The sequence below is a fragment of the Leuciscus leuciscus genome (assembly GCF_965113295.1).
Source record: "Leuciscus leuciscus genome assembly, chromosome: 7".
In the NCBI taxonomy this organism is placed as follows: Eukaryota; Metazoa; Chordata; class Actinopteri; order Cypriniformes; family Leuciscidae; genus Leuciscus; species Leuciscus leuciscus.
The window spans coordinates 15,261,155-15,288,219 of record NC_138731.1 but is presented as its reverse complement, the minus strand read 5'-3'; the positions used below and the strand labels follow the sequence as shown (position 1 = coordinate 15,288,219).

The 27,065-nt window shown below is 37.0% G+C and overlaps 1 protein-coding gene across 4 annotated transcripts in view; it reads left to right on the top strand.

Moving 5' to 3' along the window:
- The window catches only part of myo1b (myosin IB), a 104,258-nt gene that overhangs the window by 53,575 nt on the left and 23,618 nt on the right, over window positions 1-27,065 (top strand). For all 4 annotated transcript variants that reach the window (XM_082175289.1, XM_082175288.1, XM_082175291.1 and 1 more), the window contains exons 7-14: window positions 9,425-9,488; window positions 12,089-12,187; window positions 12,644-12,747; window positions 14,726-14,873; window positions 16,153-16,271; window positions 17,265-17,351; window positions 23,096-23,161; window positions 26,496-26,600. In XM_082175289.1, coding sequence (XP_082031415.1) covers window positions 9,425-9,488; window positions 12,089-12,187; window positions 12,644-12,747; window positions 14,726-14,873; window positions 16,153-16,271; window positions 17,265-17,351; window positions 23,096-23,161; window positions 26,496-26,600 — 792 coding nt within the window. The remainder of the gene's footprint in view (window positions 1-9,424; window positions 9,489-12,088; window positions 12,188-12,643; window positions 12,748-14,725; window positions 14,874-16,152; window positions 16,272-17,264; window positions 17,352-23,095; window positions 23,162-26,495; window positions 26,601-27,065) is intronic.

The following is a 27,065-nucleotide window of genomic DNA, read 5'->3' as shown; positions in this document are numbered from 1 at the left end:
CAGTAGAGTGATTGCTGTTCGTGCTTGTTCATACAGTTGGATTCAAACAGAACCCTGTGTAACCTCTCTGGCAACCACCTACAGATGCCTTTGACTCTTTTCTGCTTATTTTTCTATGATTTCTTTCCTGAATCCCACAATGCCATTCAACACAACTCGCAAAGATTAGCACAGTTAAATATCTCAATTTATGCAAATATGTTTAATGCTGCGGCTCTTTGACAGTTTGGCTTTTTTTTTTCAGCTGTCTATCACGGCCTGACCACATTAAATAAACATACTCTGAGCTATAGAGTGTGTACTTACAGAGGTCAGACCACACAGAATTGTCCAGCATTGGCTTTCAGAGGTGCTGTGTAATTTACATAACAGGGTAAACAGAACAGTGTTGAGTCAATGTTGTTGTTGCTGTTGATCTAAATTTTTGTAATTCATGGGTCAAAATGCACAAAAATGAGTTTGAGCACTCTTACTGGCTCTTGCATCACCCACATGAAACCATCAGTGTTACATAACCATTTATTTTTGTGGCTTTGCACTGTGAACTAATCTGAACAAACATTGTTGTTAATACATTGCCTTTATTGTAAAGTGTTAGCGAAATAATATACTTTAAAATAATATACAGTACTTAAAGGTAGGGTAGGTAATCATTTTAAAAAAAAAAAACCATTCCAAATTTGTTTAAACTGTCTTTATATACCAATACATAATTAAAATGTAAGTACTCTGAAAAAAAAATTAAAAAAATCGAGTGACTGTAGACCTTTTAATCTGCAATAAACACAGCTCATTATTTCCATTCACTCCACCCCCTCCCTTCTGAGCTCCTTCCAAAGCCACGCCCCCAAAACACATGAACGCGCGACGCCAAACGCTCAGGCTGGAACAAGACGCATTTATTACCTGAGACGAGTGGAGAGGAAGGAGCGCAGTACATACAGTGACATCATGTCAGAATCACATGTAATAAAATACCTAACTTTATCACTATGAATATAAACAAATAAGATTTCTTTTAGTACTCACTATCAAGCTAGCATATCGATAATGGTAAAGTTTCATTCGGTAACGAGCTATATTTATAAGGCAAAACTAAAAACAGGTTGCATTGATACACGTTTTTCCATTACCATCAGTTACACTGTGATGAAGATGAATTTCGTGTAAGATTCATAACATATACGGTGTTTTGCATGTAAGAGTTTCCATGATGAAAACATTGTTGACTCTAATGAAGACTAACGTACACTCCGAGTCCGGAGAAAAGTACCGCATCGTCGGCTCGAGGACAGGTCCGGGGTTGAGGGCGAAGCAGAGGAGGTCGTTCAAGAGTGCGGGCAGGGTCCGAGGAAGTAGTTTTTGCCTTGTTTGCCTTCGCTGACTGCATATGCAGGTGCTTTGAGCTGAATATTTCCGGGAACAGTGACATGTGATGAGTGCACGCAGGGCAGCGCGCGCAGTGGGGCTCGGGGCGGGCACGAGACATGAAGGCATCTGATTGGTTCTTTACATTCGCACCGAATGGCAGTGATTGGTCAGAGTTTTTACTGTCCTGCAGCTGCTACAGAGGTCTGATTTTTTTCATTCCTTTTTCTAAACACATAATGTATTGACTACTATCAGGATGGAAGGACCATTTCACCCAGTATAAAAAAAAGTGTTTCTGAACAGGATTACCTACCCTACCTTTAAGTGTGAACAGAATGTAATGTTTTCAGACACTTAATTACATGTCAATTGCATTTTAGTTCAAATTTATTTTTGTTTAAATTTATATGAAATGCATTTAGCTGAATATTTTTTGGATCCGCTTAAGTAGAACTTAAGTACATCTTTATGTAATTTCATCATAGTTTTCTGTTGTCTTTTGAGATATTGTGTACAAGCATTAATGGTAAACTTAAATATACTTTACAATATACTAACCCTTAAACAGTCAAGAGTGGAAAATGATCAGCAAAAAAACATTTCATGTCACCTTTTATATCATCTGGATTTAAGTAAAACATATCCAAAGGAATTTTTTAAATATTTGATAATAGTTTGGATTTCCCAGGATACATTGCCATATTAGGGTATAAAAAAGCCAAAGTCATCAATATTTCTATGATTTATTTGATGCAAAAAAAGATGTAATATTCAAAATATACTACATGTCTAAGTTTCCTAGAATTGAAGCATACACAATTCTTGTATTTTTATACTACTGAACTGTCCTGTCTTCAACCTCGGAGGGAGCAACTCTAGCCCTTGAGGTCCACTGACCTGCAGGGTTTAGCTCCATCCGTAACCAATCATATAATGTAATTTATGATACAACATATAATTAGGGCCCGAGCACCGATGGTGTGAGGACCCTCTTGGAATTGCTCTGTTTATTAGGGCCCGAGCACCGATGGTGTGAGGACCCTCTTGGAATTGCTCTGTTTATTATTATTATTCTTCTCCGCATTTAATTGCATTTTTGAGGGCCTAAACATGCTCGAAAACTCACAAAACTTTGCACACGCGTCAGAACTGGCGAAAATTTACATCTGATATAGGTTTCAGAATTGGACGGGGCAAAATGGCTCGATAGCGCCACCTATAAAAGTTCAACGGAGTGCGCCTCCCGCAACGTTCCACGTACGTGCACGAAATTCGGTACATACATGTAATCACCTAATACCTACAAAAAAGTCTCTTGGAGCATAGCCCTAAACACAACAGGAAGTCAGCCATTTTGAACTTCCTCTCAGATTTTTGTGCAGTTTTTGCCATTTTCATGCCTCGTACTTTAACGAACTCCTCCTACAGTTTTAATCTGATCATCTTCAAATTTGGTGAGTGTAATCTTAAGGCCTTTGCGACGTTAAATTGCGAAGATCTTGAGTTTTCGTCGAAGGGCGGGTCCTCGGCGGCCTGACAAATTTCGATGTTTCGCCATGAAACAGGAAGTTGCTGTAACTCAGGCATGGAATGTCCAATCTGCCCCGAACTTCACACGTTTGATAAGCGTTCTGTCCTGAACACATGACCATGCTCATATTCAGTTATAGTCATAGCGCCACCTGCTGGCAACAGGAAGTGACATGTTTAACACTGTTATGGACTCCTAATAACATATAAAAAAGTGCCAGCAAGTGCTAAACATGCTAACAACATACTAGAAGCATGCTAAAACATGCTAGCAAACTCTTAGCTAAGTGCTAAAGCATGCTATTTTTGCAATTAAATAGGAATTTGCTGTAACTCAGGCATGGAATGTCCAATCTGCCCCAAACTTCACACTTTTGATAATCGTTCTGTCCTGAACACATCTACATGAGAATATTCAGTTATAGTAATAGCGCCACCTACTGGTAACAGGAAGTGTCATGTTTAACACGTTGATGCCATTCTAGCAACATGTTAAAAATGCCATTGACTTCTAAACATGCTAGAAACATGTTAAAACATGCTAGCAATACTTAGCTAAGTGCTAAAGCATGCTAATTCAATGAAACAGGATGTTGTTGTTACTCAAGAAGGCAATGTCCAATCTGCGCCAAACTTCACACTTTTGATAAGCGTTCTGTCCTGGACACATGACCATGCTCATATTCAGTTACAGTCATAGCGCCACCTGCTGGCAACAGGAAGTGACATGTTAAACACTGTTGTGGACTCCTAATAACATATAAAAAAGTTCCAGCATGTGCTAAACATGCTAACAACATACTAGAAACATGTTAAAACATGCTAGCAAACACTTAGCTTAGTGCTTAAGCATGCTAATACTGCAATTAAATAGGAATTTGCTGAAACACAGGCACGGAATGTCCAGTCTGCCCCAAACGTCACACGTTTGATAAGAGTCATGGCCTGAACACATCTACATGAGAATATTCAGTTATAGTAATAGCGCCACCTACTGGTAACAGGAAGTGTCATGTTTAACACGTTGATGCCGTTCTAGCAACATGTTAAAAATGCCATTGACTTCTAAACATGCTAGAAACATGTTAAAACATGCTAGCAAAACTTAGCTAAGTGCTAAAGCATGTTAATTCAATGAAACAGGATGTTGTTGTTACTCAAGAAGGCAATGTCCAATCTGCGCCAAACTTCACTCTTTTGATAAGCGTTCTGTCCTGAACACATGACCATGCTCATATTCAGTTACAGTCATAGCGCCACCTGCTGGCAACAGGAAGTGACATGTTAAACACTGTTGTGGACTCCTAATAACATATAAAAAAGTTCCAGCATGTGCTAAACATGCTAACAACATACTAGAAACATGTTAAAAAATGCTAGCAAACACTTAGCTTAGTGCTAAAGCATGCTAATACTGCAATTAAATAGGAATTTGCTGTAACACAGGCACGGAATGTCCAGTCTGCCCCAAACTTCACACGTTTGATAAGAGTCATGGCCTGAACACATCTACATGAGAATATTCAGTTATAGTAATAGTGCCACCTACTGGTAACAGGAAGTGTCATGTTTAACACGTTGATGCCGTTCTAGCAACATGTTAAAAATACCATTGACTTCTAAACATGCTAGAAACATGTTAAAACATGCTAGCAATACTAAGCTAAGTGCTAAAGCATGCTAATATAATGAAACAGGATGTTGTTGTTACTCAAGAAGGCAATGTCCAATCTGCGCCAAACTTCACACTTTTGATAAGCGTTCTGTCTTGAACACATGACAATGCTCATATTCAGTTACAGTCAATGCGCCACCTGCTGGCAACAGGAAGTGACATGTTAAACACTGTTGTGGACTCCTAATAACATATAAAAAAAAATGCCAGTAGGTGCTTAACATCCTACCAACATACTAGAAACATGCTAAAACATACTAGTAAACACTATAAGTACTAAACCATACTATTACTACAATTAAATATGAATTTGCTGTAACTCAAACATACAATATCCAATCTGCCCCAAACTTCACATACTTGATAAAAGTCCTGCACTGAACACATCTACAAAGCAATATTCAGATATATAACCCCACCTACTGCCAACAGAAACTGAACTGGTTAACACAGTAATGCAGTACTAACCACATACCTATTGTGTACTAAGCATGCTAAAAACATACTAAACATGCTAGCAACTACTATATACTGTATACCTCCTTAAATGCACATTGCCCAACCATGCTCTGTCTTCCTAAAGCCAACGAGTGACGATGGCACGGGTGCGAGGGCCCTTTCATCGCTGCTTGCAGCTTTAATTATTATTATTCTTCTCCGCATTTAATCACATTTTTGAGGGCCTAAACATGCTCGAAAACTCACGAAACTTTGCACACGCGTCAGAACTGGCGAAAATTTACATCTGATATAGGTTTCAGAATTGGGCGGGGCAAAATGGCTCGATAGCGCCACCTATAAAAGTTCAACGGAGTGCGCCTCCCGCTATGTTCCACGTACGTTTATGAAATTCGGTACATACATGTAAGGACCTAATACCTACAAAAAAGTCTCTTGGAGCGTAGCCCTAAACACAACAGGAAGTCAGCCATTTTCAACTTCCTCTCAGATTTTTGTGCAGTTTTTGCCATTTTCATGCCTCGTACTTTAACGAACTCCTCCTACAGTTTTAATCTGATCATCTTCAAATTTGGTGAGTGTAATCTTAAGGCCTTTGCGACGTTAAATTGCGAAGATCTTGAGTTTTCGTCGAAGGGCGGGTCCTCGGCGGCCTGACAAATTTCGATGTTTCGCCATGAAACAGGAAGTTGCTGAAACTCAGGCATGGAATGTCCAATCTGCGCCAAACTTCACACGTTTGATAAGCGTTCTGTCCTGAACACATGACCATGCTCATATTCAGTTACAGTCATAGCGCCACCTGCTGGCAACAGGAAGTGACATGTTTAACACTGTTGTGAACTCCTGATAACATATAAAAAAGTGCCAGCAAGTGCTAAGCATGCTAACAACATACTAGACACATGTTAAAACATGCTAGCAAACACTTAGCTAATTGCTAAAGCATGCTATTACTGCAATTAAATAGGAATTTGCTGTAACTCAGGCACGGAATGTCCAATCTGCCCCAAACGTCACACGTTTGATAAGAGTCATGGCCTGAACACATCTACATGAGAATATTCAGTTATAGTAATAGCGCCACCTACTGGTAACAGGAAGTGTCATGTTTAACACGTTGATGCCGTTCTAGCAACATGTTAAAAATGCCATTGACTTCTAAACATGCTAGAAACATGTTAAAACATGCTAGCAAAACTTAGCTAAGTGCTAAAGCATGTTAATTCAATGAAACAGGATGTTGTTGTTATTCAAGAAGGCAATGTCCAATCTGCGCCAAACTTCACACTTTTGATAAGCGTTCTGTCCTGAACACATGACCATGCTCATATTCAGTTACAGTCATAGCGCCACCTGCTGGCAACAGGAAGTGACATGTTAAACACTGTTGTGGACTCCTAATAACATATAAAAAAGTTCCAGCATGTGCTAAACATGCTAACAACATACTAGAAACATGTTAAAACATGCTAGCAAACACTTAGCTTAGTGCTAAAGCATGCTAATACTGCAATTAAATAGGAATTTGCTGAAACACAGGCACGGAATGTCCAGTCTGCCCCAAACGTCACACGTTTGATAAGAGTCATGGCCTGAACACATCTACATGAGAATATTCAGTTATAGTAATAGCGCCACCTACTGGTAACAGGAAGTGTCATGTTTAACACGTTGATGCCGTTCTAGCAACATGTTAAAAATGCCATTGACTTCTAAACATGCTAGAAACATGTTAAAACATGCTAGCAAAACTTAGCTAAGTGCTAAAGCATGTTAATTCAATGAAACAGGATGTTGTTGTTACTCAAGAAGGCAATGTCCAATCTGCGCCAAACTTCACTCTTTTGATAAGCGTTCTGTCCTGAACACATGACCATGCTCATATTCAGTTACAGTCATAGCGCCACCTGCTGGCAACAGGAAGTGACATGTTAAACACTGTTGTGGACTCCTAATAACATATAAAAAAGTTCCAGCATGTGCTAAACATGCTAACAACATACTAGAAACATGTTAAAACATGCTAGCAAACACTTAGCTTAGTGCTAAAGCATGCTAATACTGCAATTAAATAGGAATTTGCTGTAACACAGGCACGGAATGTCCAGTCTGCCCCAAACTTCACACGTTTGATAAGAGTCATGGCCTGAACACATCTACATGAGAATATTCAGTTATAGTAATAGCGCCACCTACTGGTAACAGGAAGTGTCATGTTTAACACGTTGATGCCGTTCTAGCAACATGTTAAAAATACCATTGACTTCTAAACATGCTAGAAACATGTTAAAACATGCTAGCAATACTAAGCTAAGTGCTAAAGCATGCTAATATAATGAAACAGGATGTTGTTGTTACTCAAGAAGGCAATGTCCAATCTGCGCCAAACTTCACACTTTTGATAAGCGTTCTGTCTTGAACACATGACAATGCTCATATTCAGTTACAGTCAAAGCGCCACCTGCTGGCAACAGGAAGTGACATGTTAAACACTGTTGTGGACTCCTAATAACATATAAAAAAAATGCCAGTAGGTGCTTAACATCCTACCAACATACTAGAAACATGCTAAAACATACTAGTAAACACTATAAGTACTAAACCATACTATTACTACAATTAAATATGAATTTGCTGTAACTCAAACATACAATATCCAATCTGCCCCAAACTTCACATACTTGATAAAAGTCCTGCACTGAACACATCTACAAAGCAATATTTAGATATATAACCCCACCTACTGCCAACAGAAACTGAACTGGTTAACACAGTAATGCAGTACTAACCACATACCTATTGTGTACTAAGCATGCTAAAAACATACTAAACATGCTAGCAACTACTATATACTGTATACCTCCTTAAATGCACATTGCCCAACCATGCTCTGTCTTCCTAAAGCCAACGAGTGACGATGGCACGGGTGCGAGGGCCCTTTCATCGCTGCTTGCAGCTTTAATTTTCTATGTAATCCTGAAGACTTTAGATTTCTTCAGGTGTTCTTGATCAGGGTTGGAGCTAAACTTTCAAGGATATGATCCACTATTATCCACTATAAACTCCACTATGATAATGAAAACCGAATTGGATTAAAAAGTCTTTCTCATGCCTATTAAAAGAGATTTGAGTATGTATTCTGTGATGCGCACTGCCTGTTTAAGGGTTAATGTAATTTCTATTAAAATGTGTATGTTATGTATTTACATATAATCGTAATTACAAATTTGTAATGATGTTGCAATTTAGTACATTGTGTTATCTAAATTAAAATAATCATAGCACATCAAAATATGTGTACTTTATAGAACAACAAAAGATTATTAAAACAATGATTTTTAAAAGTAAAACTTCTCATTTGACATTTATTACAGTGCACTTTTTAAAAGTGTACTTAGTGTTAACAAACAGTATACCAAGTACACATAAGTGGCATTTTATTTCATTATTACTGTATATTAATTGCAAGTACAATTTTAAATATTTCAGTTTTGAAGTAAACTACATGTGCACATACAATACAATTAGGTTCACTTTTTTTAAAAGAGGTTATATATACTTAGCTTCACCAAGCTCTTTTGGAAGTCCATTTATGTGGCACAAACAGTTGTGGACTGGTTAGGATGCTGCCCTATAGATGCCATATTAACACCTTAACATTTAAAATTTCAAAGCACCATTTTATCATATAAATTTTTCAACAGCTCTCTGTGTTATAGCAATATCAAAGCAATTTTCAGCTATTACTTCCTGTGTTGGAAGAGGATTTTCGAGTTTATCCATCAGCCTCTAACGCAGTTTCCTTTAGAAGTGCTGTTGGATATAAATAAAGAGGGAACATTTTTATTGGCTCCAGAGACACTGGGCTTACTGTTCCTTTCCCAAACAGTGTACAGGGACAGAAAGACAAAAAAAGTTTATTTTACCATTACAGCAGCGGAGAAAAAAAAAAAAGGCTTTTCTCTCACAGTAGTCCATTACTCCATTGCAAATCTATGTCTGATTGGCAGCATGTGTTATGAACAGGCCTGTGCTTGGAGAATTGACTGCGCTTAGAGGGAAAGTCTTTTTTTCTCATCTGCCTCACGGAAGGCTCAAATTTCAGCCCTATTTGCAGTGATCACTGCCCTCGTTGTCATGCGTCTTTTCCTACCATCAGAAACCACTGAAGAGCCACGTGGTTCTCCACAGCAAGCCTTCCATTAGTACTAAAGGCCTTGAAGTGTCACCATAGGGGAGGGGACACACTTCTTAGACCTTAACAACTTAATCATATCTTATTTTGACTGCACAAGAAGGCCCTGTTAAACAACAATAAAGAACCCATCAACTAACCCACCATGCACTTTTTATGGGATGTGCTTACAATTTCTTCTTTTTCTACAGGGAAAGTACATGGATATCGAGTTTGACTTTAAAGGAGACCCCATTGGTGGAGTCATCAGTAATTGTGAGTATAATTATAAGGCAGAGACCATGGAGTGTCCCTGTAATAGTTCCCAAGAAGGAATAAAGGAATAGTTCACCCCAAATCTGTCATTATTTAGTCACCCTTATGTTGTTCCAAGCCTTTATGCTGTTTTTTGTTTTTTATACAAAAGGAAGAAAGCTGGAAAAAAATGTGCGCAGCGACAGTTTGTTACTATAACCGCTTTTCCACCATCCTTGTTGCTTAACCATTCCATTCCATGCCGACCTGGCCCAGCCGGCACGGATATGGTTTGATTTTCCACTGTGGGACTGATAACGGAGCTCTTTGAAATGTAATACAAATGCATTGCCTTGGTATTGCAAGAGTTTACAGATTGCATGAGATGTAAATAGCGACGGCGTTACGGAGGATGATCAGATATTTATTTTATTTTTATCATTAAATTGTGTTTACTTTGCTCAAATAGCACACTAGAAACTGTAGCCAACCATGCTGAAAATCCTGGGACTAGAATGGTTTGTAATCGTGCCATGTTGCGCCATACCAGGCTGAAGTGGAAATACAACTAGAACCGATTGTTTTGTTCATGTATTTTTAATCAAGTTAATGCAGACTTGGTGAGCATAAGAGACTTCTTTAAAAAAGTGAAAAAATCTTACTGACTCCAAACATTTGAACAGCAGTATATATGGAATGTAGTGCACAACTACTTTTATGGTTGCTGTGGTTACCATGAACTGTCGCTTTATGGAAAAGAACTGCATGAACATTCTTGAGAATTTCTCTGTTTTCTGGAAGTCAGTCTGAGGGAGAATAAATGATGACAGATGTTTCATTGTGGGCACCTATTTCTTTTAGTTTTTTATACAAGTGGCCTTGTCTTTACTCTAGCTTTTAGCGGTGTGCATTTCATACACACAAACCATCCAGAGTGTGTCCTTGTTTTTGTTTTGTTTTGACTGTTTTGTAGCAGCATAGCAAGCAAACGGTTACTGTAATATCCCCTTGAGCCTGTCTCTCTGCTAATTCAAATCCAGACCATCAGTCTAGTTGGTTTGGCACACATACCCTTGACTGTTGAAGCCAGTGGTAGCTCAAGGTTTTCTCATGCACTTGGTTCATTTATAGTCTCCAATTAATGGGTTGATGAAATAAGGAATGGTGAACAGTTGCAGGACCTAAAATATGTTTACGTTATACGTTGATATACATTTCAACATTAAATCATTACACTTTCTTTTATTTGTCAACTAACCTAATACATAATTGCTGGCATAAGTACATTTCTAAACTTTAGCTACATTTATCTGGTCAAAAATGTGATTTTGCTACTATGACAAGTGCCCTTAAAGTCTTTAAATGGAAACGAAAGTGCTACCACTTGGCTTTGAGAGATAATTAATCAACCTAAGTTTGTTATCCCACAACAACTTCCTGTAACTGTTGACACGGTCCATTGACACAATTAGCTAATTGATTTGAGGAGAGTTTGTAACCTACATTATATAGTACAGCAGTTTGAGTGACTAGTCGATCGGTTAGTGTGTCACCATCCATGTGAGAGAATCAATCAATTCTCTTATTGTTGCTGTTGCGATTTCTCTACTTCACACGTCACATACAGGGTTGTCACTAGACCTAAATGACAACCTAATGATATTTCTGATATTTGAAACAAAAGGACTGACTTACTAACAGTTACACCTTCAGCCCAGGTTTTGTAGTTAGGGTTAAACAATGCTCCATGTCTTCATTTCATATCAACCTAATAAATGTGGTTGATGATAAGATAATCAAGGCTTTGGGCTGATGCTGCTGTTTTCTACTGGACACACATCTGGATGGAGCGTGGGTGGTGTGACATTTCCCTCCTCCTACAGATGAATATCTCCTGTGAGACTTCCTGTCTCAATCTAAATACAATGAACAATGAAAGCTTCATCATGGATACCTAAATATTCATTCTAATGTAAACAGGAAAACACCTTTGTTTTCCTCTAAAATGACGGGAGAATTGTCTGTAGCCAATAGCGGTTTTATCATGTATTAAATATGTTTGTATGACAAACTTTTTGCTTCCTGAAAGTAGGTGATTTAAGACTGTATTTCACAACAAAATAAAAGTGAATGACATAAGAATTTGAATCTCATTGCAAAAGATTGTTATATCCAAATTTAAATATGAAAGATGTTCAGAAGTGTAGGGAGACTTATGTTATTTACAATATTTTATTGGAGTGGGCAGTCACTGATTTTTTAAATTCCATAACAGTTAATACTCTGATTGTTGGATACGGTATAAAAGTAATATATCATTTAATATTAAAGTAATAAAGTAGAAAATTGTATATTGTGAAATTAATTTATGAAGTTGAAAACACATTGACTTCATTGAGGATATCATTGCTTGAATGCATTGTATCTCATGTTAGGCCTGTCTTTTAGGTTTAAACATTCTCGCTAAAATTTTCTATGGAGAAAATTAATTCTTTTATTTATTTATTTTACTTTGGGACAACACTTGAGGACAAGTGTTTACTTTATACATGGACATCACCCCCAGCTTTTGTCATCTTTTGTCATGAACTGTTTTATGTTTTGATATTTCCCCATCACAGATCTCTTGGAGAAATCCCGTGTGGTAAAGCAGACCAGGGGCGAGAGGAATTTCCACGTCTTCTACCAGCTGCTTTCTGGAGCATCAGATGACTTGCTCAGTAAGAGACTACTTACATTTTATTTTGATTATATGTGTATTCTGGATGCACTATCCATTCAGTGGCTTTCAGAACATGGTGAGGAAAAGACTGCACTAAAGCGTACCTGAGAATGTATGGTTCATTTGTGGGGGGGTTCGCACCATGTTGGACCATGGACATTGTCTGACATTTTTCATAAAAGAGAACACAATAACAGACTTTGATTTCAGGCATCAAAGGGGTGAGCTGGACGGAAAACCACATAGATGTAACTTAATCTGATGGCAACTGGGTCTTATGAAATGACTAATACATAGACAGAAACCTTTGACAAAACCAAAGACAGTAAAAGAGAAAGATTTACCACTCATAGAAAAACAACTGGGAGAAATGACAGTGCTCAGTTATCAAAAAGATTGTTGTCAAGTGAACTGAATTGACTTAAAGGGCACTATCATTTCATTTTTCTTTCAGAAAAACTGAAGCTGGACCGAGACTTTAGCAAATACAACTACCTTAGCTTGGATTCGGCAACAGTCAATGGATTGGATGATGCTGCCAGTTTCAGAACAGTCAGAGTAAGTTTGCTTTCAAGCCTACCGTACATACAGTAGCTGGTTCCTAAACACATTATAGCATGTGAGACATTGGTTCAAACTGTCTAGGGATTAGCTCTGATCCATGGCACCCTGTATGATGAGAGGTTAGCAAAGCACCTTATCTCCTCAGCTTAACTGGATAATATCATCCTTTACCCCACTGAGGTGGAGCTTGATCCGAGCAAGACACTTTGCCTTGTGGCATTATGTAATTTGAGCTTCGTTCAAGCCTCTACTTAAAGACTGGGAGGTTCATTTAAGGGGAAATTCCACCTGCTCTTGGCTGACTTGTGCAAATAGAAATCATTGCTTCGGTTTTCATTTCCTTCTCTCATGCATATTTATTTTTTTGTGAAAAGGGTCATGTAGGGCTAGACAATAAGATTATTTTCTGCTGGCCTGGTTGAGACCCCTTTTATACTGGCCCTGGGACAGAAATTATTACAGTATTATACATTTTTGTAAACACATACGTGGTTTCTGACATATACAAAAAAAAGTTTTTATTAACATTTAATAATGTATTTCCCAGACAAATTTATAACAAATAACGTGCGTTTTTTGCTAACAGCTATAAGTTATGTAGTGTGTTGATTTAGATAAACTACTTTATTCAACAATTTCTTCTCTTCTGTATCAGATCTCTTATGCTATTCACATTGTGAACACAGTACAGCGCTTCCGGGTTCCATGTCAGAACGCAGAAGAGAAGAAATTGTTGAATAAAGTCTTAATTTGTGTTTGTTTTTTTGCATACAAAAAGTATTCTTGTCATTTCATAACATTACATTTGAATCACTGTAGTGTTTGTGTCCCAGCAAACAATGCAGCCCACATTAAACAGTTCAGAATCCAGCACTGTATCAGACAATGCAGTGCAGTTCTGATGAACAATATGTCTAAGCCAAGCTCCATGCTGACATCAGAACACCCTAACTCAGCATGTGCTGGGCCTCTGGCTTTTTCTTTTAACCCCTTGCCTGGGGAGTCAAATCCAATTAATTAGAAACATGCTTTTTTGCAGTGTAGACAGTTGCAGTTTATAAGGTTAAGCATAAATAAGGCTTTGTGTGTAGGAGACAGTAAACACTTCCACAAGGGAGGATGGTTGCTATTTATGCTAGGCTGTAAATAATATACAAAACTCAGCAGAACTTTCATTCTTGGAGACACGGCATGCCTGTCTTATAAACATGAAAACATTATTGAAGAGTTTCTCCACTTTGATTGTCATTCCCTTTGAGCTGTGTCACGTTTGAGGCCTTTACACCTCACTCACTGTTATCTCTGGCCTTTAGATCATTGACTTTGCCAATGAACTGCTTGCACATTCATTATTAGCGATTCCATGACATTTCAAATGTAATTTATGGCTTCACTGACACAATTTATTGAAGCACAAGCAACATGAGAAATCATAAGCTGCTGATGATTCTGTTGGTGAAATACTAAATATACTGTAAAATGTCAATAATGTATTAACGTAAATAACAATACTAGGGTAAATCTCAGGTCATATTTTATCTCAACATCAAATCAATGATGAATGAAACATGAATGAGTGAAAAACATCCACATGCATTACATTTAAAATAATTTCTTTGAGAAATGTGGAGTAATTTGCTTATTGTCAAGGAAATAATGTCACAATGATAACAATTATTGGTCCTAAAACTTTCTTTAAAATATAATTTCTTATTTCTTTCCCTTTAAGGTGTCGAATGTAAACACAATTTATTATTAAGACCACCTCCAATGCTCAGTCTTTTCTTTTTGACAGCCTGTGGTGTGATGGAAATGTCTGTCATTAGTTTTTCCTCTTGATTGTTCAACACCCTCAGGCTGTCCATTAGTGGTCATGGGCCAGTCAATCACTTAACAGAAGCCACCATATGTACTGCCATGTTAAATGTCCATCAGAAGACCACTATTGATATTTTCTTTTCTGTTTTCCCAGAATGCCATGCAAATTGTGGGCTTCATGGAGGATGAGGTTCAGTCAATACTTGAGCTGGTGGCTGCCGTTCTCAAGCTAGGAAATATAGAGTTTAAACCAGAGTCTCGCGTCAACGGGTTTGATGAGAGTCGAGTGAAGGACAAGAACGGTGAGTTCTAGGCTCTGTCAGAAAGCATTGCCTAACCAAAAGCTTTTTAGGAGATCTGGTTAGATATTGTACAACTGAAAGATTATTTCTTCTTTTTTTAAAACCTCTGATTTGCAAATGGAAACATCACAATCAATATTAGACATAATGATTTAAACATTTGCTTGCATGGAAAATCGAATTAATATTAATTTTGAAACGGCATATACTGTCGTCTTAAATATAACAGGCCTTCATCTGCTCAACAGGTTGTTCACTACTGCCATCTATTGATCTGTCCAGAGATATTTACAGTAATAGCTTGCAGTTGGTAGTATAGTTAATCAACACCAACCACATGGGTACTTAAACAAATAACCCTTGCAGCTTTTAGCATGCATGCATAAGCTGATGATAAAAATGTTTTTTGTAAAGCCAGATGAATGCCTCCTTGACTAATGGGTAGATATTATATTTAAATCAGTGACAGATGTTACATGCCGGAATTAATCTTAAACCATTTTACAATTCCTCTATAATTATTAAACATTCAGTTTACCTCTGTTAAGTGAACAAATTAAGGCAAAAAAGGTCATTCAAAATAATGCTAAAACTTTAACAGGCCATTTTTCATACAATGCAGTGACATTCATGCATTTTTAAGTTTGACTTGAATACTTAAGGCTATAATTTACATGGGAAACTAATGTCAACTACTTAAATACATGCACTGCATATGAGGGTTTTGTCACTGGTTGTTCTAGTAGTTTCCTATGGCCAGGGCAGTGGCCGTCCCAGACTAAACATCACAGTCTTATGTCAACACCTCCATTTACATACTACAGCGTCTGGTTCGTCTGCTGTGCTTAAACCCATTAGCAGTAATGTGCTTTCATCTGTCCTTTTGACCGGATAGCAATGTTGCTAAAATGAGGCAGATTGAGCTGGTGTGGGAAGGGTGGGGGGTGGGTGTACCTGATGTTCCTCTCAAAAAAGAAACACTTTTAAAATACTCTATAGCTTAAACTGCTTGCAAGGGGCTTATGTCATGTGTCAGTCTAAACTTTGACCTCTAGACTCTAGGAGAAGCCTTTGATAAGAATGACTGTAGTTTTACATTTTTAAAGACATTATTAAACTAAATTGAGTTGTTTTTTTGTTTGTTTTAAGAGGTGGAGGATTTATGCTCATCTTTGGCAATTGCCCAAAAAAAATCAATTACATAATACACTGTCTAGTCTGTCCATAAATAATTATTTAACCTGATCTGCCTGGGTTTCTTTTGCATTTCCTGTCACAGACCTCAAGGAGATGTGTGAGCTGCTAGGCATTGAACAGTCTGTGCTAGAGAGAGCGTTCAGCTTCCGTACGGTGGAGGCTAAGATGGAGAAGGTGTCCACCACGCTCAACGTGGCTCAGGTCAGCACAAGCGCACTCCTTCTCTGTAGGTTGAGCTCCTTTTAAATGGTTGATTCTATATTTAAATATATTCTCAGTCTCCTGAAATATATATTTTTTTTATCATCATTCTGTTATTTTGAATGACTGAAAGTGTTAGAAATTCATTGATCAAAAGATATTGGAAAGCCTTATGATGAAATTAAGCCTTACGTAGTTTAACTTGAGCACATAATAACAAAAAATAAAGTATATTTATATTCATTTGATTTGAATGATTGATTGTCCACTACAGGAAAAACAAGTAAGATGAAATAAAATAACTAAAGCAGAAATAAACTAAACTAAACTGTCAGAACAGCCTGTGGGTCTGTGCCAAGTTTGGTGGACATAGTTTGAAAGATTTGCATGGACATGCAGTCAAAAATGATAAATCTGTGGAATTTGATTGTAAGCTATGTTAGAAAAGATAACAGAGCAGCACAGAGTGGATGCAGATTGAGCTATCTAGGAGAGTCAAACATTTTATACATTTAAATATTTGAAGAAGAAAAAAAGCAGTAACAAAACAACAACTCTTAACCTAACCTTGTACAATAACACTATGTTGTCGAGCCAACAACATAATTAGAGGTCGAAAGATATTACCGGCCCAACCTCAGTAAAGGCTGCTGGAATCCATGTAAACCCAAAAGCTTGATTACTGCAATAATTACATCTGAGTGAGCGTCCTGTTAGCATCTTGTGATGTGTCCTTGGCATAGCATCATGCTGTTAAGAGTTTATGCATGAACTTAAAATGCATTTCTGGTCAAAGTTAACTTGATAGATGACAGACCTCAGCACATTTGGATCCGAGCCACAAGATGAGACCAGGAATCTTTTTTCGTCTTTTCAACTGTGATAATAGTGTTGTTACATGATGCAGCAACAAGACATTGAGCGAGTTGGAGCTAAAGATTAAACAATATCTTGCTGAACATTGATTATAATTTGAGACTTCTCCCATTTCAGGCCTATTATGCCCGTGATGCTCTTGCCAAAAACCTCTACAGCCGACTGTTCAGCTGGCTGGTGAACCGAATCAATGAAAGCATTAAGGTATGTTGTTCTGGATTTTCATGGAATCTTTGATGTTCCTTGTAAATGTGCAGTCACGTTAAAAGTCAAGTAAAAATTATTTATATAGCGCTTTTTACAATACATATTGTTTCAAAGCAGCATTACAGAGATAGCAGGAAAATAAGTTTGTTTCCAGAAGAAAATAGCGTCACAGTCCAGCTTAAATAAGTTCAGTAATGTTTCATTTTTGTTGTAAAAAAGTTCTTAATTTAGTTAATTTATATATAAATCCGCTCTAGAGAAAACCATGATGTCATTGTCCAGCTCAGTTCAGTTTTTATATAATGGTGTCAATGCAAGCAAATCAATAATATTCAATTAAATGTCCCCAACTAAGCAAGCCAAAAGCCAATGGCAACAAAGGTGAAAAAAGGCCAAAAAGGCGACAGTGGCAAGGAACCAACATAAGGTGACAGAATGGAGAAAAAAATCTTGGGAGAAACCAAGCTCAGTCGGGGGCCAGTTCTCCTCTGGCCAACGAGTGAACAGTGTATGATTATGATTCAGGCAGCATTATAGGTCAGAAGTCAGATTGGATTGGAACAATCAAAATATTATCCAGTTCCATCTGATTGAAGATCGGAATCACACGGGTATGGAGACGAGTTTGTTGAGGATCTGTGCCGATGGCTGTCGTGTCGATGAGGCCTTCACAGGGGAGAGTCTAGTTGACACAACCTCTGCTGACTCTTCAGGGATGCGTTGTGGTCGTGTTTAGGCGCAGGTCCTCCATCTGATCTGGATTCGGCCTGGATCCGGGTGATTCGAGTAAACCTCGGAATAAGCAGAAAGACTAACATTAGTGTAGCATAGCATTCTTCTTATGATGTAACGAATACAACAGGTGTTATAGGAAGTGTTCCCGGTTCCGGTTCCGGCTGACCTAATCTATGCAGCCTAATAATCATTTAACTGATTTGAATAATAGGAATGTATATTTTTCTATGTGTATGCCAGGTTAAAGGTGTTTTTAGTCTAGATTTAAACTGACAGAGTGTGTCTGCTTCCCGGACAATGTTAGGAAGACTGTTCCAGAGTTTTGGTGCTAAATAGGAGAAGGATCTACCGCCAGCAGTATGGAGCTTATAATATGACAAAATGATTTGAATTTGAATTGTGTAAATTTGAATTATTTGCAAGTGTAATCTAACTAAATTGAATTTTAGGTGGTAGTTTAAATAGTTCTGAATTCGATTTTTTTTAAAACGAATATTGAACGTTTGAAATTTAACAAACTGAAATGTTTTTATGGCTGAATTTTATAGACATGTATTTTCAAACAGCTAGTTTTTTTGTTCTGAATTCGTATAGTGCAAATATTCAGTTTAAAAAAATACAGATTCAAGTTTTCAAGATGAAGAAATTCGGAACTTCAAATTCAGTTTTCTAAAATTCAAGTTAAAAAATTCAAGTTAAAAAATTCAGATCTTACAGAAAGTAGGTTACAGGTCATCCACAGGGAAGAGTAAAGGATCTCAGATAAGTCGAACAGAGCATTTTGGCTGCACTGCAGTAGTTTTCTGCCGCAAACGCGGTGGTGGTTCAAGAGAATCCGTGTATCTTTCGTTCAGTCGTTTTTTTATTTAATATTAAGAGTAGAAAAATGTGAAAACAGCTTGAGTATTAGATTTCTTCTAATATTCTAGTAATAATAGTCCGCTGCAGCAGTTGCACGGAGCTTACAAAACGCGTGTATTGCAACTATAGGCTACATTTAATTTTCTCATCAAACAACTAGACTAACGAATGGCTCGGCACAACAGAAGAGCTTAGACAGAGCTTTCTCTCTGTGTAGACCAGCAGTTGGTCTGAATTTGCTATAACCTATAGCCTATTTTCTCGACTATACAGGCTAAGTCACGTTTTATCATGAAACACGCTGTGATTTATTCCAAAGTGACTCAGGCATATATAATGCATTTAACGTTAAATAATCTAAATGTTGACTTTCAAAAGTAGGCACGCCAAGAAGGCTATTCTCTGTATTTTGGTTCATTTTTGGTGAGCGCCAGAAAGATCTAAAGAGACCGAGACGCGCTAAAGCAGCGCATCATGTTGTTTTATTTATTTTTCAATGGCATGATATTTTGTAGTCATTTTGAATGTACACAAATAAAAATATACATTTTACTGTTTCGGATGATGTCATATTATCTGTATGACTAAATAACAGAGTATTAAGTTATTTCCCAGCAGTGGAACAAATCCAAGTGATGGCGCTCGCGCATCGAGCTCTCACACAACATAGTAGGATATCAGTTCTGGCGTTGCTTCATATCGCAGACTGCTCATTATCAAAATGAAACACAGTCAACCAAATATATAAAAAGTTATTCTGCATAATTTAATTGGTCTGTTGTACAATATGAAGGGCAAGCTGTGCCGCACACAGTCCTACTCCAAACATTTCCCTTGCTGTGAAGACGCTGATTTAGCCTATACGTGTATTTTGGGACTCGACTGAAGTATGACGCCTTCTTTATATTAATAGTTAGCATCCACATGTTACATTGCAGTGAAAACTTTTGACTGAATGAGAGATGCGCGACCGTTTCGATTTAAATAAATTTGTTGAGGCTTGGCGTTTATAAAGGGCACAATATAGGCTATTTTTATAGTCTGTAGCCTATATATTATTTTATTATAGCCTAGCCTACATACTTATTTTTCATTCTTGTTGTTTTCTGCATTCATTTGTCATAAGGGAAAGTAAAATAGGCAACACATAGCCTACATGTTAATAGTGTTTATCATGTAAATGTTGTATTTTATTTATAGGTCTTTTACACTATTGCTGAATAGGCTGATACAAAAATAAATAAAAAAAATTATGACGCCTTTCTCTCTCAACATGATCCAGCAGACCAATTGACTTGCACTCATGTGCATGCGACTTATTTTCTGGCAAATACGGTCAGTTAAAAAATGTTGCTGTATTATTACAAAATGCATAGAGTGGAGACAAAACAAAAAAACAAAAAACAAAAAAAAACACATATTGTGTTCATTACCCCCACCCACATTTGGGCTTAATCACTGTTATTATTAGGAAATGTATTTAGGTGTAGACAAAATCAGTTATGTTTATTTATAAATATGAACGTACCTCGCATTTCCCGGACACTAGCCGTTAGTCTACTTCTTTGGCCTATTTTTTTTAGCTGGCCAGTTCTCAAAATCTGTGTGGAAAAGCTGCGGAGCGCGGAGAGAACGCACAATGGCTTTGCTTTGGAAGTGTTTTTTTTTTGTTTTGTTTTTTTGAAGTTTAGTTGCCAGAGAAAATAACACACCGTTTTGTTTAACATCAATTGATACTCAATATTAATTAAATAAATAAATATAATGTCAGAGAATGCACAAAGCGCATCCTTTTGAGATGTAAATTATAATACATTTTAATAAAACACACAAGGCCTACATCATTAAACTCAGAAGATTATGTATTTTAATATATTATATTATAATACAAATAAAAAGGCGTCATACTTCAGTCGAGTCCCAAAATACACGGGACTCTGTATTGTCTTTACAGCAAGGGTAATGTTTGGAATAACAAGTAGGACTGTGTGCGGCACAGCTTGCCCTTCATATTGTACAACAGACCAATTAAATTATGCAGAATAACTTTTTATATGTTTGGTTGACTGTGTTTCATTTTGATAATGAGCAGTCTGCGATATGAAGCAACGCCAGAACTGATATCCTACTATGTTGTGTGAGAGCGCGATGCGCTGGCGCCATCACTTGGATTTGTTCCACTGCTGGGAAATAACTTAATACTCTGTTATTTAGTCATACAGATAATATGACATCATCCGAAACAGTAAAATGTATATTTTTATTTGTGTACATTCAAAATGACTACAAAATATCATGCCATTGAAAAATAAATAAAACAACATGATGCGCTGCTTTAGCGCGTCTCGGTCTCTTTAGATCTTTCTGGCGCTCACCAAAAATGAACCAAAATACAGAGAATAGCCTTCTTGGCGCGCCTACTTTTGAAAGTCAACATTTAGATTATTTAACGTTAAATGCATTATATATGCCTGAGTCACTTTGGAATAAATCACAGCGTGTTTCATGATAAAACGTGACTTAGCCTATACAGTCGAGAAAATAGCCTATAGGTTATAGCAAATTCAGACCAACTGCTGGTCTACACAGAGAGAAAGCTCTGTCTAAGCTCTTCTGTTGTGCCGAGCCATTCGTTAGTCTAGTTGTTTGATGAGAAAATTAAATGTAGCCTATAGTTGCAATACACGCGTTTTGTAAGCTCCGTGCAACTGCTGCAGCGGACTATTATTACTAGAATATTAGAAGAAATCTAATACTCAAGCTGTTTTCTCATTTTTCTACTCTTAATATTAAATAAAAAAACGACTGAACGAAAGATACACGGATTCTCTTGAACCACCACCGCGTTTGCGGCAGAAAACTACTGCAGTGCAGCCAAAATGCTCTGTTCGACTTATCTGAGATCCTTTACTCTTCCCTGTGGATGACCTGTGACCTACTTTCTGTAAGATCTGAATTTTTGAACTTGAATTTTTGAACTTGAATTTTAGAAAACTGAATTTGAAATTCAGCCATAAAAACATTTCAGTTTGTTAAATTTCAAATGTTCAATATTCATTTAAAAAAAATCTAATTCAGAACTATTTAAACTACCACCTAAAATTCAATTTTGTTAGATTTCACTTGCAAATAATTCAAATTTACACAATTCAAATTCAAATCATTTTGTCATATTATAAGCTCCATACTGCAGGCGATTTTGATATTCTAGGTATTATTAACTGGCCAGAATTTTGAGATTGCAATAGACGTGAAGGACTATAATGAGTTAAGAGCTCGCTCAAGTACTGCAGAGCTAAACCATTTAGTGCTTTGTAAGTAATCAGCAATATTTTAAGATTTATACAATGTTTAATAGGGAGCCAATGCAGTGTTGACAGAACCGGGCTAATATGGTCATACTTCCTGGTTCTGGTAAGAACTCTAGCTGCTGCGTTTTGGACCAGCTGTAGTTTGTTTATTATGTGTCTTAATTTAGATATATTTTTTAAATGGAAGAATGCAGTTTTACAGATTCTAGAAACGTGACTTTCAAATGAAAGATTGGTTTAAAGAGCACACCCAGGTTGCTAACCGACGACAAAGACTTTGACAGAGCAGTCATCAATTCTTAGACAGTATTCTAGGTTAGTATGTGTGGAGGTTTTCATTAGAAACTCTGTTTTTTCAGAATTAAGTAGTAGGAAATTACTAGTCATCCAAAATTTTATATCAGCTATGCATTCCGTTAATTTCTTGAATTGGCAAGTTTCGTCGGGGCGCGAAGAGACATAGAGCTGAGTATCATCGGCATAACAGTGAAAACTAATCCCAAAAAAAAGTGTCTATTGTCAAAATTGTAGTGAAGTATTAAATACAACTCATACAGAAGTTACTTTTAAACCAAGCAACAGAAAGCTGGTCAGCATAGGAAATTTGAGTGTCCTTTTGGACCTATTTCTATTGGACTACTGTCATGGTGAGCAACAGTTTGCTGAGCAAATTAGTTAAAGTTAATGGAACTGTTTGATATGATATGTTTATAGCTAGTGACACAAGAGTATTGTTTGTACAACGAGATCCTGCTCCTGCCATGTGGTGCATGGCCAAGTCAGGTTTGCCTTAGAATTATGATTAATAACTTGCTTTCTTCTTTTTTTGATCAGGCTCAATCCAAGAAACCGAAGAAAGTTATGGGAGTCCTGGATATTTACGGTTTTGAAATCTTTGAGGTGAGAGATTTGTTCTGGGAAAATACATTTTTAAGAGACATAATTTTCAAATCACTTCACAGTTTATGCAAAGGGAGGTTTCCAGGCTGAACACACTCACACACCAAACACAATTTTTGGATGTTGATTAAAATAAAAGTGTCCTGCATTTCTGGGCTGACACACTTACTGTGCACCTCCACCATCCCATGCTGTTGTCCTAATTTATTTTTTATGCTAATAATATGGCTATAATGACTTTATTGTTGTTGCTAGGCAAGCACCTATACCACTTTTCCCAGAATGTGTCTGATACCGATACAAAGTACCGATATCTGTATTTTCATTGCATTTTTTATTGAAAAAAAATATTGATCAGAGAAATCTAAAGAATATTAATCAAATTAGTTGGCTTACAAATAGATATTTCCTTCAGTTATTTTCATGCCTAATTATACCTGTTCAAATGTATTGTAGGACCTTCTGTTTCTTTCACTGTTCATATTATTCATCTATCATATTTTATCTTTAATTTAATATTTGAATATTTAGAGCTGCTCCAGCAGGGCTCAACCAGTCAAAATTAGTCAAGATTTTGTTATTAGATTAACATTGAGGACAAACACGACAGTGGGTTTGTTTGAATGATGTCACTTTAAGAGCTGCACGTATCCAAAATACTGTTTCACACGTGTTTTCTTTCTCAATTGTTTAATTCATTTTAAGACATAACCGACTTTTTAATTTTGACATCATTTTGTGTGAATTTGTCTGTGCAAGCTCAAGACAACTTGAAAGAGAACTGTTTAATAGGCTATCCGCGCGCTGTCTGAGAGACAGCTTTCTGGACGCGCACTTTGGATGTTTGCGCACAGAACTTCTTGAAAACGTCATGTGATTACTTCCTGTAATTATGTAGGGAACCACTCGTTATAGGCTATGCAAATCACGTAACTGTTCATGTTTTTACTTGCACAAACGATTTAGTTTTAATCCAAATTATGCATGTATGCTGAGTGAGTGATCAGAAATCAAGAGCATGTTGAGAAGTCTCTTTGCCGTCAGTTAACGTTAGTTATGTGCTCCCCGTTTTACTTTCTTTGCTATTGCCATATCCAACTGAACCAAAAACGTAGTTTCCAGCGATGCCTGTGAAAAATGCGATAAACAAGCTCACTGCACGAACACACACTCGCTGATCGACTTTGTCGCTGTGTGCTCAATTCACTCCGGCTTTCGTTTATCAGCTTGTGCACGTGTATGTTTAATTTGTTTAATATTCTATTAATTAGATACATTTACTTCATAGACATCCATCTCTGATATATCAATTGTGCTCTGTTTATTCTGTTTTCTGTGTTTCTTTGTCACAAGCACTGTACTGTACACACTGGGGAGTATCGGTTGATGGTATCGGAGCATTTTAATGAGTACGAGTGCAGTATCGGTGCATCCCTAGTTGTTGTCATACTAAATCTCACAAGTGTTTAACATAATACAGAGAACTACTTCTCTGGCCCACACTGAATCTGAACTCCATATTTTTTATTAAATCTGTTTAATACTTTTAGCAGCATACATTGCCATGTTTAAATACACTTAATTTTCCACCAAAAAGAGTGTGAAAAATATCTGCACATTCGGGCTGGGCCTTCTAATTCATCTTTCAGCCAATGATTTTTATTTGTCCATTGCATATGTTCTGATGTCTGACTGCATCACTCTCTCCTGAATGTTGTTTATGTTGTTGTGGCCATGGCGACAGGATGGAGTAAGTAGACCTGTGGAGGAAATCCTGTGGCAGTGTGCATGCTGCAATTTTTAGCACTTAATCCTAGTCTTAATTCAGCTCTTTTACCTCAGCAGCATAAGCCACTGTTAGAGCAGAACCCTGAAGCATAGTGTTTCCTTGTAGTATTGTTATGCCCTGTACACTTCATATTACAACATTAGCATCATTTATACTGTATTTAGAAGACCTTATTGGAACAGTTCAGTCATTATTTATCATCATCATCAAATTTTTCCAAACCCATATTGTTTTGGTTTTTTTGTATTGTTTTTTTTAGAGCTTGAGCATGATTTGATAATGACACAATTAAAACATTTTGGTGAAGTATTTCTTTAAGCTTCACTGAAACCAGCCAGAGAACTGCAGTGTTTTTGAGCTTTTTGGGCTACAGAAAATGCAAGAGTTGTTGAGGTTATTCTTTGAACAGATTTACTTCTTCAATTCTCGTTACTCTGAGAACACTGCAGCTCCAGGCTGATGTGCTAATGCTAGTGCCAAGATTAAACTGGCATTGCCAAGTGAAACAATGACCTGGTGCTTTTCAGCGTGCCATATGCTGCTTTTTGGAAGTGGCTTTTTTTTTTTTTTTTTTTTGCTTTTCCTAATGCCAGGCCCATAGTACTGATAATTGCAGTGGCTTTAGTTGCAGAGACTAACATGCCCTAGGATTGCTCTGAAGATAAAAATAAAAAAAACTGACTAAAGAAGAGTATTGTTAATTCCTGAGCCCCAGCATCATGGATAAATAGTACAATCCTAATCTTTTATCATAAGCAAATGAGCATAAAAATGTATTACTGTTTATTTTATTTAACAGTGGTGTTGATTCACTGATTGGGGTTTAGCATGAGAAAGGGAAACGGTTCGTTTTTCTAACCCTGTGTTGGTAACCCTAAAAGCATTTATCACATGTTTACTGTGGGTGAAAAGATGAAAGACTTTACCTCTGAAAAGATGCAGATAAGATTATGCAGCCTTGATATGTATTGTACCATGTCACTCCTTGTACTTTGCTTAATCTTAGCTATAAAGACCTGTTTTGTAAGAGCAAACTTTGCTCAGGGTTATTTTTGATGTAGTATACAACTAATTTCCTATGAATTCTTTAAGAACGTTTTTGCCGAAAACGTATCAGAGATCCATCACATGCCAATTAAGAATGATTTAATAATTCCAGTGTACCATTTTGGTAGCAAACCAGTGGTAAATTTGATGTAATAATAGTTATTACATTATTGCTACAATGGGAGGCCAACCTTTTGAGAGATTTTTAGAAATTAAAGATTTTTTTTTATTATTATTTTTTAAGTAGATGTGGTTTTGTTGTTGTTGTTTGATTTTTGTGGCATTCCTCTCCAAGAAAAAAAAAAATCCCAAATCAAACTTTCCAGCTTGTATTCAGCTTATAGAGGTTCCTAGAGGAAGGTGCTTAGTAAATAATGTTGAGTGAATGTTGGTGTATTAGTGTGCTGGTTTGCAGCGTGTTGTAGATTGCAGTGTATTTTAATTATCACAGTTAAAATGTGTTGTATTGGTATCTCATTTATCCTTCTGTTCCTGCAGGACAACAGTTTTGAACAGTTCATCATCAACTACTGCAATGAGAAACTCCAGCAAATCTTCATCGAGCTTACTCTCCGCGAAGAGCAGGAGGAGTATGTCCGTGAGGTATGCGACAATCTTTCCATTAAGACTTGCAGGAAATAGGGCTTGTCGATATGTGTGTGTTTCTATGGTTATCATTGGCAACCATCACATTTTCGGATTCAATCCTTCATTTAAATATGGTAGTCAATCCAGAACTTTGCAGTGTGCTGCTAGCAGCATGAAAAATAAATCAAATTTTGAATGGGTTCAAATTTGTTTATAAACAAAGCGAGCAGAGTGCTCTTATTAAAATGGCTCAACTGAAAACATACTGTGGGATTGTGGGATATTGTAGGCAATCAATGGTGCATCCATGCTGCTTTCAAAGACCAACCTGATAATGAAATGAAATGTTACATTAACATTGAGTTTGAATGTTTCTTGATGATCTCCTACTTCCCTATACTGCTTGCAAAGGCAGCATTCCCGATTTTCGATACACCCACACCGTTTACTTAATATTTAATAAAATAGGTGGTATACAGA